The sequence below is a fragment of the Sphaerodactylus townsendi genome, linkage group LG07, assembly GCF_021028975.2.
Source record: "Sphaerodactylus townsendi isolate TG3544 linkage group LG07, MPM_Stown_v2.3, whole genome shotgun sequence".
In the NCBI taxonomy this organism is placed as follows: domain Eukaryota; kingdom Metazoa; phylum Chordata; class Lepidosauria; order Squamata; family Sphaerodactylidae; genus Sphaerodactylus; species Sphaerodactylus townsendi.
In genome coordinates this window covers 87719048-87732872 of record NC_059431.1, presented here as the reverse complement: position 1 = coordinate 87732872, position 13825 = coordinate 87719048, and the positions used below count along the sequence as shown (strand labels likewise).

Genomic DNA, 13825 nt, shown 5'->3' with positions numbered 1-13825 from the left:
GGCAGCGCAGAAAGCAGAACTTATATGAGTGCCTTCGTTACACATGGCAACTGTGAAAACTGAATTTTTGACTTTGGTTGGGTCATGCATGTTAGTATTCTGCCAACATGCTCTCATCTTTAATAAATCAGTCTTTGGGGCTGCTTTATCTACAAGTTTATAACATTTCAAAGTAATGCTGCTGTTTACTGTTATTGACATTTGCTGATATTCAGTACAATTGATATTCTCTACATTGCAGTTCAGAGATAGAGGACACTGGTGCAATCGCATAAACACACAGCCCAAACCCCTCAGTAAGTCAGGATCTCCTACTCTTTACATAAGCAAAAACGTCACCCCACAGGCTGGAACATAAATGCAGGCCTTGGAGAGGACTTACCTGCACCCCCTCATTGCAGTGTTCTGAAGTCAGAATGAGCCCTGGCAAGTTACTTGGGAGGTCCAAGCGACGGAAATACCATACTAAATTCCAGAAAATAATGGGGTGTTGATTGATGAAAGTTGAGGTGTGGATCACTTGCTCTCCTTCATTTTCCAACAAGGATTCCAACTCTTTCCGGAGCACCAAAGGACTCAAATAAGGCACAGATACAGGTAAAGGATTTGGCCTTTTTGCTATGGGATCCTGAAGAACATTGATAACGGTTAGTTTGCAAAATAAGAATGCTGGATCAATTTCCCTTCACCTCTAGAAGCCAGTAAGACACATTACTCTCGCAGCAGAATACAAGCACTTATAATATGAAGTTGATTTTCCATATTTGTCTTTGTAAATAGAGATAGCAGTAAAGCTTTACTACCAGTAAAGCCCGTTGTACAAACAAATACAATGGGCTCTAGGAAATTGCTGGTGAGTTGAAGGCCCCCACTAAGGGAGCCAACCTTTCCTGCCATTCCTCTTCCCTTGGCCAACATCACCAGCTCCTTTTGTCCTCCTCTTCCCGGACTCCTACACTGGCACATAAGGATTAATGGTGGCCACCAAGGGGAGTGACCCCTTCTGTCTTTCCTCCCCTCACGGCCCCATGTCACCAGCTTCCTCCTCCTCTTGTTCCTACATGCCTATATTACCACACTCCCACAGGGAGTGGGCAATGCCTGCGCCTCCTCAGACAGTTGTAGACAGTACAGTGACAAATTGATCAGCAGTGGGGGAGAAGGGCAAGCGCGAGTGAGCAACGGCCATATTCTGCTGTTTTGTTTGTGTTGTTCTTTTTACACATTCCGTGTAACTCCAGCCCCCAAGTTGTGTGTGCATGGTGATTGGCGGGAAGTTAGTTGTTGCCACAATAACTACCCTTCTATGAAATAGGGTTATGTAGTATACTTGGAAACTGCACTATGATTAAAATTTAAACAAACCGCACAAGGAAACTTCACAGACATGCTCCTTCCGTGCTTTCCCCACCTCCTATATGCTTACTGCAAATATCCTTGATTCCTAGGGGAACGGCTTCCCCAAAACATCCTTGTAGTGCTGATGTTCAAGAATGCTTTATAATACAAAGGTTGGCTGACAGCACATGTGCTAAATAGCCATGAGATAAAAGAACATTTGATTGATAAGGAAACATTACCAAGAACTTACCATGGCCTCCTGTAAACTGTTAGGAAGGCTAACTGTTGAAATGCAATGAGATGGCCGCTGCAGGAGATCAATATTTTGCAGGGGGCCACCAACACTGTGGCTCCGAGTCAGAGAAGCTCCTCGCTTGGATGTGTTATTTGCAACAGATGGCTGTACAGGTCTGGGGTCTCTACTCTCTTCTTCTGCTGTTCTGCAGCTTGAACCCAGTGCAAGAACATACTAACATTACACACAGGTGGTAAAGCATGACCTTCCTCATGCTCACAATACCATTAAGAATAGTTCAACTAATCTCATTTTATGGATATAAACTGAAGTCCAGCAAATGTCTTAGCTATTCAACACTGGTCCCAGCCTTGATCTCTGCACTAATTTAAGTTCTCATACACCAGAAGCTCGATGAAACTGGCAGCAGTGAAGATGGCAAACTTCTGCCTGGGAATTTTCAGGACATGAAATGAAAATAAAATGGCTGCTATCATGGTGTCCCTGTACAGATCTATGGTACAACCTCATCTGCAGTTCTGCTTACCATAGCTCAAGATGGGTACTATAGAACTAGAAAAAGTGCAGAAGGGAACCAAGATGGATAAGGCATAGCCTTTAAAGAGTAACTAAAGAGATTGGGACTTCTTCAGTTAGAAAAAAAGATTACTAATCCTGAAGGGGGGAACAGGAAAGGGGTTTATAAAATAATGCATGGGGTATAGACATTTTCTCCCTTAATATATCCAATGAAGCTGATGGGCTATTGATTGAGGACAGGCACAATGATTTTTTTACAATTGTGGTTATTTGCTGTCAGTAGATGTAATGATAGCCATGAACACTGATAGAGGTCCATCCATGGCTACAGCCTATGGTGACTAAAGAGAATCTCCTTATACACAGGAAGTGAGGCTCTGAATACCAGTGCGTTAGGGGGAGGCCTTGTCCTTTATGCCCTGTTTGTTGGTCCTCCAGGGGAAACTGGCTGGCTACTGTGTGAATCAAGTGCTGGATTTCTTAACGGCTCCTTTTATGCTGTTTCAAAGTTATGTTTTCTTGAAGATTCTTCTTAAACAGATGTTTACTAGGGTACCAAATATACTGGGATGGGCATGTGCAACACTAAACAAGCATGGCTTTGCCTGAAGAGGTATGTGGTTTCAAGTCTCCAAAACCTACATCCAACCATTCTATTCACGGTTTCCCTAAAACAGACTCAAATAACATTGATTTTTGCAGGGTTGGCCCTGGTTAGTACTTAGATGGAAGACCACCAAGGAATACTGGGGTTATTATGCAGAGCAATCCAACGGCAAACCATCTCTGTTAAATCTCTTGCCTTAAAAATCCTACTGAGTTGCCACGAGTTGACTGTGACTTGACAGCACTTTACACACACAGAACATAAGAACATAAGAACATAAGAACAAGCCAGCTGGATCAGACCAAAGTCCATCTAGTCCAGCTCTCTGCTACTCGCAGTGGCCCACCAGGTGCCTTTGGGAGCTCACATGTAGGATGTGAATGCAATGGCCTTCTGCGGCTGTTGCTCCCGATCACCTGGTCTGTTAAGGCATTTGCAATCTCAGATCAAGGAGGATCAAGATTGGTAGCCATAAATCGACTTCTCCTCCATAAATCTGTCCAAGAAACATGCTAACCATCTAGCACAAATTTGTTTCTACAGTCTTAAATGCCTGGCCTACTCCTGAAACATTCCAGAGTCCAACGAGTTTTCCCAGAAACTAAGTTTTCTCTACCACTTTATGTTCTTTACCTTTGTATAGGTGTAGTGCTGTTTTCTTCAGCAATGGTTGGATTGGTATTTGAGGGTTCTTCAAAACTGATCAAATCAGTTGCAGGGACAGAAACAGGCTTCTGTTCCAGAGAATCAGTGGTTAATGGAATGTTACTGCTTTGTAAACTATCACCAGAGGTACTTGGTTTCAAAAATAAGCTAGTAAGATAACAAGAAAAAGGTTAGAATTAGAATGCACAATATCGGTTACTGTCTCATCTAACTATACTCCCAAACAGACCCAGGAACCAATTTATAATTATGCAGAAGGCAAAAAAGAACCAAAACAGTTCACAAATTAACTACAAGCACTCATACTACTGTACAAAATAAATACTTATCCGCCTTCAGATATATCCAAGAGAGGAACAACTTATGCAACATACAAAAATCTGAATTCAGTTATCCCAATTACTACCCAAGTTAACATGCCTTTAGTTGCCCATGGCAAAACATGCAAATATATAATCAGCATTTGATGGCAAAAAACATGGCCTACATCAAGTCTACTAACCTTGCAAATCCACGGAGGTCTTTAAACTCCACGTTAAGGAGAGGTAAGAAAGTGCTCTTGCAGAATGGGCAAGTAGTATTCAAATTAGAGTCATCGGCAGTCCACCCTGCCATGATTTCTTCATCATAGATCAGTCCTCCACACGCTCGACACTGAGAACAGCTTGACATTAAGACCTGCCAAAGAAATTTTGTATACAGATAGAAAGGGTAAGGGTGTAAAGAGGAGGACAGGCAGTTCCAAATATTTTGAACCTGGTTCTAGTTTTTGAGTTGTCCTCAGTCTTGCTGTGGAGTTTTCAAATCCTGTCCCACTTTACATGCAATAATAGAACCGCTTTTTGAAAGGCTTTGTAATCAGCTCTAAAACCATTCTTGATCATAAGTGCTTTTAGCACTGCACATCAGCAGTGTCAAAAGCTATTCTGTTTTTTTAAAAAATCTTTAAGCAACAGCAAATTCTATACAAAACATTTTTAAAAGGAATTTTTTAAAACATGGAAAGAGTTTTTAGATATTTCCGGTGGGCATTTTAAAGGCATTTTTCATTTGAATAAAGTGAAACAAAGCCTGATAGTGCCAGACACTGAAAGATTCCTACAAAATCTAAAGCACATCTTTTAAGATGATCAATTTTACCTCCATTGCACAATTCTGGAAGATACTAGACAAACTGGTGTTCTGGGAAGAGCCATGTTCAGACTTCTCAAAATCCACACCCTTTATACCTTTAGGGAACGGAGTTTCACCTGCAGAGAAATACAAGGCAACTAAATCTGAAGCTTAGCTAGCAGCAATAAAGAATATGTAAAACTACTGTGACAACCCAGCAATGGCTGGTGCCATCATCCTTGTGAGATTCTAAACAATCACTTAATCTTAATGGCTTTCATTGTTTAACATTTACATTAAAACATTTTAGTATCTTGACATATCTGTGCTCCTAAGAGATTATTTTTAAAAATCCAGTGAGTGGGACCCAGTACTTTTCAGTCTTACTTAATTCCCTTTCTCACTGCCACCTCCATTCAATGTGACATTTATCCACGATCCCTTGATCACCAGCGCAGACATTTTGGTACTCAAAGATACTCCTCAATGCCTTTTTCTTCAACCCCCGATGCCTTTTTCATCAATGGAAAAGCTGGCTGGATCCAACTCACTAACTGTTCAGTATTCCTCAAGAGATGCTGCCTGCTGGTTGCCACTGAGGGAACCCACATGCTTTCCCTCACACAAAGCAGCATTTTGGGATGGTTTCCTGCCATTTCCAATTAGACATGTTTCTGCCACCCCATCTCATTATCACAGCACGTTTGTATTCTGCATTTTTCATTCACAGGAGGTGTCCATTTGCAAAGCCTGGAAACCAGAAGTCATGGATCTCATCAAGAGCAATCTATATCCCAAAATGCATTTGACACTTCAGAGACAGTAAGCCTCTACAGCTAACATGTTGTTTATTCAAGCTGAGGCCATCCCGAGTGTAAATCAGCAGTCCACAGTTATGAATGAATTTCAGGAGAATACCTGTTTATCAGTACTGACAGAATGACATCAAAGCTTTTTATTTACTTGATGTCAATGTTACTTTATGGACCTATTTGGACAACTGTTTTGTCCCCCAAAGAGATCAGGAGTGGACCTTAAAAGTTAGTGTAGTCCCTCTCCATCTTCCTGGGTCATATATTTATAGAATAGCATTGACAAACAAACCCCTGAAAAATCCCACCGTTATTTGAATGAGGAACTCCCCTTGATCAAACCTTGATTTCTACATTTTAACCCCACCATTCCTCCAAGGAGAAAAGGGCAATACACGTCATCCTTTCCTCCTCCAGTTTATTCTAACAACATTGTTAAGGAAGTCATACAGAGCGAGTTATAGAACCCAATGTCCCTCAGAGAGCTTCATGGCTTCATGAGGATTAGAACCTACCTCCTCCCCACAAGTCCTGGTCTAACACTTCAGCCATTAGACCACACGGACTCTTCCAAATGTTCAAAACCTGCTGAGGTTCCGAAGGGAATGTCAATACCTGTTGGGTAGTGATGCTTCCCTGCATCTCCACTGCTATTGCTGCTCCCCAGACTAGTTGTACTCTGTGCAAGTTCGCTGGTTGCGAGTCCTGCAATGCCTGGTTTTTGTGACTGATTGACACCTAAAATCTGGTCTTCAAAGCCAACGGGAAAGGTAAAATCAGGCCGACTCCCTTCATCCTTCAATTAAAAAACAACACAGAAGTAGTTTGAAAACCCTATTTTGTTGCTATCTCTCAAAAAAAACCCTATTTTGTTAATAGTTAGTTGTTACTATTGAGAAATACATAACCAGCATGTGTTGACAAAGCAGAGGGGAAAGCATTTCAAGTTTTATCCTATCAAAGGTAACAACAGAAGTTACAGCCCAATGCCCACAAAAGTATTCTCACTTTTATTAATATCCATTTTGACCAGAAATTGGAGACTTAACTTTGGTTGAGGAAGAACTCCATAATATACCTGCAAAATTTATGGCTAAGAGTCTGCTTTAGGTCTATACTACGGATTGAGCACACCTGCTAGTTGCTTTTAACAAGCTGCTTTTGAGTTTACCTTCAGTTTCAAAAAAGGCTTAGTATGCAAAAAGGAAAAAGGGAGGAGAGAGAATTTTTAAGAACAACCCACATTTTCTCTTGGAACTAACTGTACGGTTCTTTTGATATAGGCCTACATCTATACAAACAGTGAAAAACATGGTATAATATGACAACATGTTGCTTAGACGTGGACTAACCTTCAAAGCATCCTGGGAAACTGTCAGCTAAAACTAGTCCTATATATTACATCTTTGCAGTTTACTCCTGGCAGATATTGGTATATTTTCTTGCGCAGTCTCTTTCTTGCATTTGCTCCACACAAACTTACTCTGTGGAGGCACTTCTTGAAACTACATCAAATTGATGGCCATTCCATGCAGTGAGCAACACTGGTGTGTGGATCAGCCACTGGAACAACCTTTTCCCCCATATCAGTGAAAAGCATCAACATGTATGATCTGCAGTAGCACAGAGCAAACTCTGTGGCTAATGCCAACCCACATGGGAGAATGGATAAACATGAACAGCTCACCATACACAACAAATGTTATAGGGAGCAAATCTCATTCTGACGCAGGTGGTTCTTGTTTAAGGGAGGCGAAGACATGTTAATTTAATCTGAGTGAAAAAAGCTGTGGTGCCTTAAATAATTGCTTTTCAGTGTGTAAACAGAGAGTGAAGAAGAGAATATTGATTTAATTGGCCAGATTCCTTCTGGAGAAAGTCCTTCAGCATTTAAGATGAGAGCAAAGATGTTTCCATTTAGGGTATGGGTCAATGATGAGAAAAAGTGTTGGTGGTCCCCCCCCCCCCCCCCGCCGCTTCTGCACAGTGTGTGGTGCTTTAGTGCATGTCTCAGAGCATCCCTGGCTTTTCTCCAAAATTTCCCTTTGCTGCTTAGTTTTGGGAAAGATTACAGCCAAGTCTGGATAGCTTCTGAGTTTCCTTCTGCAACACACATGACAACTATTTCTTCCCCATGCTATTGAAGGAGCTTTTTTGGATTTGTGTTTGGGGTTCTCTGAATTCCTAGCTTTTAAAAAAAGTATGTATGTTCAGGGAATGAATAGCAATTAAGAAAGTGTTGTTGTTTTTTTAAAAAAAAAACTGTCTGAATGCTGGGAATGCAGAGAACCTGATACATTCTTTGTTATAACAATATTCAATTGACAATTAAAAAAAAAACCTGGAAAAGGCCAAGGGGTGGCTTTTCCAGGGGACTGGTGCAGAAAACTTGCATGTGCAGGAAACTTGCATGTGAAAACCTTCTTGCTGCTGAACTGTATCAGCAGCCAAAGCAGCAATGAGGAAACTACCTGGGCTTGTTCCCAGGTGGAAGACACCTACTTAAGTGTCAGAAACAATATAAATTACAGGAAGTTTAGAAATTAGGTGATATAGCAAATAGACTTTTTGTAAACAATTCAGTCTAGGGGGAGGGGCAAGAACTCAGCCGGGTTGTGATGCCATAGAGCAGGGGTCCCCAAACTACGGCCCGGGGGCCAAATGTGGCCCCTTGAAGGCATTTATCCGGCCCGCCAGGCATGGCGGCAATGGCTCCATTCATGTGCAGTGGGGGCTCGAGGGAGAGGAGGAACCGGCCCCAACGGCTGTTGATTGCAATTACATGATGGCACCCCCAAATCTCCACGAATTTTCTGACCCAGAGTTGGAAACCTTACATGTGGCAACTCCTGCTCCGACCTTCCCTCTCGGCTACTCCATGTGTTGCTCTCAGGCTTTCTGTTCCGCCTAACTCCCATTGGCATCAGCCAGGCTGGTGAATCGCTCGCTGGCTGCTAGGGAGGAAAGAACCCAGGAAGATACCTGATCCTGGGTTAGATGGAATGCTTCATTGGGAAAGTTCTGCTTTTTTTTTTTTACAGGGGAAGGTATTCCACAGCCTCCCCAACAATATTTGGAGCCCACTCTGTACTTGACATACTTTGGTCACTGCTCTAAAAATAGACCATGACAGAAAGGCTGAAAGGTGAAATCAAACATTTTACAATCATTTGTGCATAGGAATTTGTTCATAGTTTTTTTTAGTCCGGCCCTCCAACAGTCTGAGGGACAGTGAACTGGCCCCCTGTTTAAAAAGTTTGGGGACCCCTGCCATAGAGTCTACCTTCCAAAGCATCCATTTCCTCCAGATGATCTGATCTCTACAGCCTGGAGGTCTGCTATAACTCTAGAAGACCTCCAGACTCCCTCCCACAGCTCACCAACCCTCTGCTGAAGATGAAAAGGGAAAAGGGGATTTTGGTTGCGAGGGCACCTCTGGCCACCAGCCGGGGAACGGGGTGGATTGGGTAACTTCTGGAGATTCTGATTGGGCAACTTCTGGAGATTGTGGGATGGAGCCTGGGGATGAAAGGGACCTAGTGGGGGACACTGCTGTAGAGTCCACACTTCATTTTCTCCCAGGGAGCTGATCTCTGTAATCTGGAGATGAGCTGTAATTCCAGGGGATCCCCAGGTCCCACCTGGAGATTGGCATCCCTACAGGAAATACCACAGGCAGAGTGTAAAATGATGCTAGAGGAGAAAAGGGGACTCAGAGCTGATGACAATAAAGGACCTGGCACAGATCGTGGATGATAGCTTGAGGACGCAGACAAGAAGATATGGAAATGCAGAAACCAGCAAATGCAAAGGTAAGAGATGGAAGTTGATGCAGACTACAAACAGGAAGCTAAAGCAAGCACTTCTAAAGAAAGAATACAGTGTTGTACCATATGCAGTTTAAAATTAAGCCTAAACCTTTAAATGTTAGTACATTTTGAACTAGCATTTATTCAACCACAGAAAGATAATAAGGCCAACATATATATGCTATCTGGACTGACAGAGAAGGAAGTGGCCAAGATCCTGCTAACAGCAACTGAAGAACAACTAGCTGGGTTTGTTTCACATCTGCTGCAGGATGAGCTGAATGCCTCTGGATCAGGAGCTGATGGGAACTGTAGTCCATGAACATCTGGAGAGCCACAGGTTGCAGAGCCCTGCTTCTGGGTTGTCCTTTGGCACATAACCTAAATGCCATAGCCTGGAGCGGGGGGGGGGGGGGGGGTCTGCCAGCAGAAGGAAAGACCAGCTCTGTGCTTTGAAAAGACCCCCTCCTGGCTGTCTATCACTCATCACGTTTTTATTATTGTTGTGAGAGGGGTTTTTTTTAGTCCTAATTGGAAGCAGAATATCAGACAGATAAATAGGATGTTGGGAAACTTATCAAAACATACTTGCCTCATCATCTGAATAGCTATATGCAGATGCTACAGCTCCCCACATCTTGCTGGCGACATTAGCGGCTTGCTTCATGCCAGACTTCAGAACATCTATTTTAGGTCCAGATAAGATGTGATCGAATTTCAAACCCGATAAACTTGTAACTACCGAACCAAATGCGGCCTGTGGTGAAGTACGACCCAAGCCAGTTAAAGACGTGGACCGCTCTTTCTGGGTCCGTGAAAGGGCTAATTGCTTTGGTTTTCCAGTAAAGGTTTTGGATCGGGAAACAGATGGGCTCTTTCGAGTGGGATGCTGGACTTGGGGTGGTGGAGCAGAATCTAAAGGTAGGCTTGACCGCCTAACCAAAGGAGGACCAAGTGAACTAGGGGAGGCTTCCTCTGGGCTGTTCTCTTTCTTGTGCAGTTCCATGCTGAACGATTTGCTGCCCAAGGGACTTTTCAGATTCATGTAGCTTTCAATTTCATCAGCCAAATTGCGTGCAACTACCGGCGACATCGCCTTTTCTTGCTGTTCACAGGGTTTTGACTCTACTGTCTCCGTTGCCAGCAAAGATAAAGGGTCCAGGCCCACCTGAACGTCTTCCCTTTCAACAAGCTTGACTATACCAAGGAGACTATTTCTCTTGTCCGCTGTCTCTTTGGGTTCTGTTTGGCTAGTTCTGGACTCAGAAGCAGTAAGAGGCTGGGAGTTCACGTCCTCTGCTTTGACTGCACTGTTGTCATGCCCGTTTTCAAGCTGTTCATGACCTTCTTCCAGCTTTTCCAAAACAGGCGGTGAGCAACACTCTGCATCCCAAGTGTTTTTGTCCGCAGAAGTCCTGGAGGTGTTTGAGCCAGAATGGGGCTGATCACCACTAACATTGTCAAAACTGTGGGATTTACTTGTATGGGGTGGGGATGATTTGGCCCCAGACAGAGCTGCTGTGAGGATCTTTGCATCTGCTCCCATCATTATTGCAACTTCGCTGGAGTTCAAGTCCAAGCTGCTTTTCTTCAGCAACATGCCCGCTCTGCTTTCAGTGCTAAAACTGCAGCTCCGTTCCGAAAAAAGCTTCTGCCTCTTCTTCCCTTTTTCCCCAGTTCTCTTGGGAGAAGTGCTGTCATCAAACACTAAATCGTCAATCGGATCCTGAGCTACAAACAATGGGCTGGATGGAGTTCCTTGAACAAGAACAAAAACAATATGCTTACAGGAAAAAGCTCAGAGGAATAAAATCTTAAGAGGAAGTTTAACACCGTTATCTTTAAAAAAGGAAATAATTCAACAGTCTGCAAGTAACTTACAGAAACTTTAGATAGTTCTTTGGACTCCTCTGCCTAGCAGCCTACATTACCACGGCATCGACAGAGAGCTTTGCTTTTGGCTATGGGTTTTGTAGGACACATCTTGATAATATTTTTTTTCCAAAGAATTATCTCATGAAGAGATGCGCAAGGAAGCATTCCCACCACAATGAACCAGCAGCGCTTTTGGAAAGTCACATTCATGACTTGCATAGCCAGAACATGCACTGTGGTTCATCTGTGCTTACAACCAATGAATGCAGAATAGGTGATGGCACGCTGACGTAGAAGTCTAAGAAGGGCAACGATGCGGGGCTGTGGCTTCATGGAAGAATACCTGCTTCACATGCAGAAGGTCAAAGGCTCCATTCCCTGCATCTCGAGTTTAAAGGAGAAAGTCTCTGCCTGCAGCCCAGGAGGACTGCCAGTCAGTATAGAAAAGAATGACTTTGATGGATTAATGCTCGGTATAAAGTAGTGCATAATTAATTAAATGACCAGTGTTCATTTGGAATTGTTAACCCTGCACAAAAAGGTATGCTACAGCCCAGGGGGAAGTTTTACCAAGAGCCCCCCCCCCCCCCCCAAATCTTCATTGTGGTTCCCAATGCATGTAAACATCCTTAAAAGTTATTAGTGTGGATATTACAGGTCTACTGAGAACATAATAAAATTCAAGCAATGCCCACAGCAACATGAGTATTATGTATAGGCCTGTCACCTTTACATAAACAGACGGAAGTCCCATGTTTGTGTTGCCATGCAAAAGACTGGTGTCCTAGAAAAATATTACTACCAGGAGTGCTTTGTTAATCAATTCTGAATAGTGAAACAATCATTTAACAATCCTGTTGGACGAGACCTACCTTGCCAAAGTTAACTTTGCAACTGCTATGCTTAACTTAGAAAACTACTGTTTATTTTAAAAGATCCAGAAGTTGAGATCTGTTGGATCTCAAGTTCATTCCTTTCAAACATCTGGAATGGGCAGAGGGGACAGTGAGGTTATGTAGTTGTGAGAAGAGGCATTCTGCACTCTCTCATGAACACTCTCCTGTATTATTTCCTCACCCATTTTTCAGGCTGAAACTGGGCATACTGAAGACATGCATAATTGGTTGCCTGTCTGTTTTCATTAAACCAGGTGTCTCCAGCCACAGTTTTAAATCTACAAGCTGGATGTAAATGCAACTCACCACTGCTGCTCTTCCTGCCAGTACTGTCAAAAATACCAGAGGGAACCTTTACAATGCTGCTTCCAGGTTGTACTGGGACTTCTATTGGGCTGTAGGATTCTGGATTAAGGCATTTTTCACCAGATTCACCGGCACCAACAACTTCTTCAGAAGGCAAAAGAAGGGGGAAAAAGTTGACTGATTTACAAATGAAGTGCCTCTAATGTTCTACACTGCTCTCCCCAAACAAAGAGAAAAATGAAAGTGCAATCTATTAAAAAAACACAAAGTCAAATTTTAAATAGTGACATGGTCTCAGTTTAGAAGTTTGATTTAGTTAAATCAAATTAAAGTAATAATACAATGAAATGTGAAAGTAATGTATGACTTACAGAGGCCCAATCCCCCCTCCCCCCGAGGAATCCTGGCCAGACAAGGCCAACAGACGAATCACGAAAGAGGAACTTCATGTGGGTGACTGATGGAGAGTTCAAACTTAGAGCAACAAACTGTATAGTCTTGAAGTGTTTCCCTCAGGAAGGGTGTCTAGCTCCCAGAACAAGAAGGTCTTGAGAAACAGTTCTCAAACAGAATAACAGGAAACAAAGACCTGACCAGTTTCTGCTCTCATCACAGGATGCACTGACCAGGACATTTTCAGTCTTGCTGACCTCAAGTTTTGCAAGAGATCTTGAGAACGTTTGGGGTTATGCAAAGATGAGTAGACCAACAGTCATCTACTAGAAAGTAAAAGGGACGGCAGAACTTTTTGCGAAAAAGAAAAAGTGACCATTAAGGACGGTGTAATGATCTCAAAGTTAACTATATAATTGTGAAAATTCTCCAACTTAAAAAGAGGTGACCAACGGGGCACCCTCAGAGGCAAAAGTCAATGGTCAGGAACCCTGCCTCTTAACAACAAGTAGTAACCAGACAGATTGACCATCTGATCAAGTGAACCTGATTAAGTACAAAATGGGAACCTGTAATAGGATAGACAAAATGTAACATCATCTATTCACTTAAAACAAAACAAAATCGGTGATGTGGTCTGTAGATTCCTTCTTCAACGATCCGCTCCCTTCAAGGCACTGGTCTGATCCCTCACTGGCCTTTACACCATGATTTATAATTAACTGGCAATAATTCATTAGCATTTTTCATTTCCCTAACAACTGCTATTTTTTTTCCAGGAATAATCTTATTAACACTGTCTACAATAACTGCCAATGTTTTTATCTTCCAGAAATAACTGTACAATCAAAGGAAACACCACAATCCAAATAGAGGCAATCCAAATACTCCCCTCTGCCCCCATTTTTTTTAAAAGGAAGACTATTCATATCAGAAAACTACCAGTTTAGAAGATATGGTCCTTTATCTGAGACATTTCTATACCAAGGATTTTAGTTTCTGATTCATGGGGCAGCCCTGTGCCTTTGGACAGTCTTCTGCAGACTGGTTAAGAATATTTCAGAGGAAGAAAGAGGTCACAATGGCTGCATTTCATTCTGCTGCACTATTACTGAACATGCAGCCTCTATTTACCTCTGTCACATTTTATCCTGCACTTTCACCAAGGAGCAGAAATACATGGTTCTTCCTTCCACCACTGTTGTCCTTGCAAGGCCATAAAATCAGCTGGG

At 42.6% G+C, this 13825-nt stretch overlaps 1 protein-coding gene across 3 annotated transcripts in view; it reads right to left on the bottom strand.

Annotated features, from left to right (window-relative positions):
• Positions 1-13825, bottom strand: part of DENND4C (DENN domain containing 4C) — a 72296-nt gene that overhangs the window by 7945 nt on the left and 50526 nt on the right. For 2 of the 3 annotated variants that reach the window (XM_048503101.1, XM_048503103.1), the window contains 8 exons: positions 12201-12344; positions 9716-10881; positions 5930-6110; positions 4530-4639; positions 3892-4067; positions 3357-3536; positions 1592-1787; positions 383-628 (listed from right to left, as the gene is read on the bottom strand). In XM_048503101.1, coding sequence (XP_048359058.1) covers positions 383-628; positions 1592-1787; positions 3357-3536; positions 3892-4067; positions 4530-4639; positions 5930-6110; positions 9716-10881; positions 12201-12344 — 2399 coding nt within the window. The remainder of the gene's footprint in view (positions 1-382; positions 629-1591; positions 1788-3356; positions 3537-3891; positions 4068-4529; positions 4640-5929; positions 6111-9715; positions 10882-12200; positions 12345-13825) is intronic. The other variant, XM_048503102.1, reaches the window with a different exon arrangement.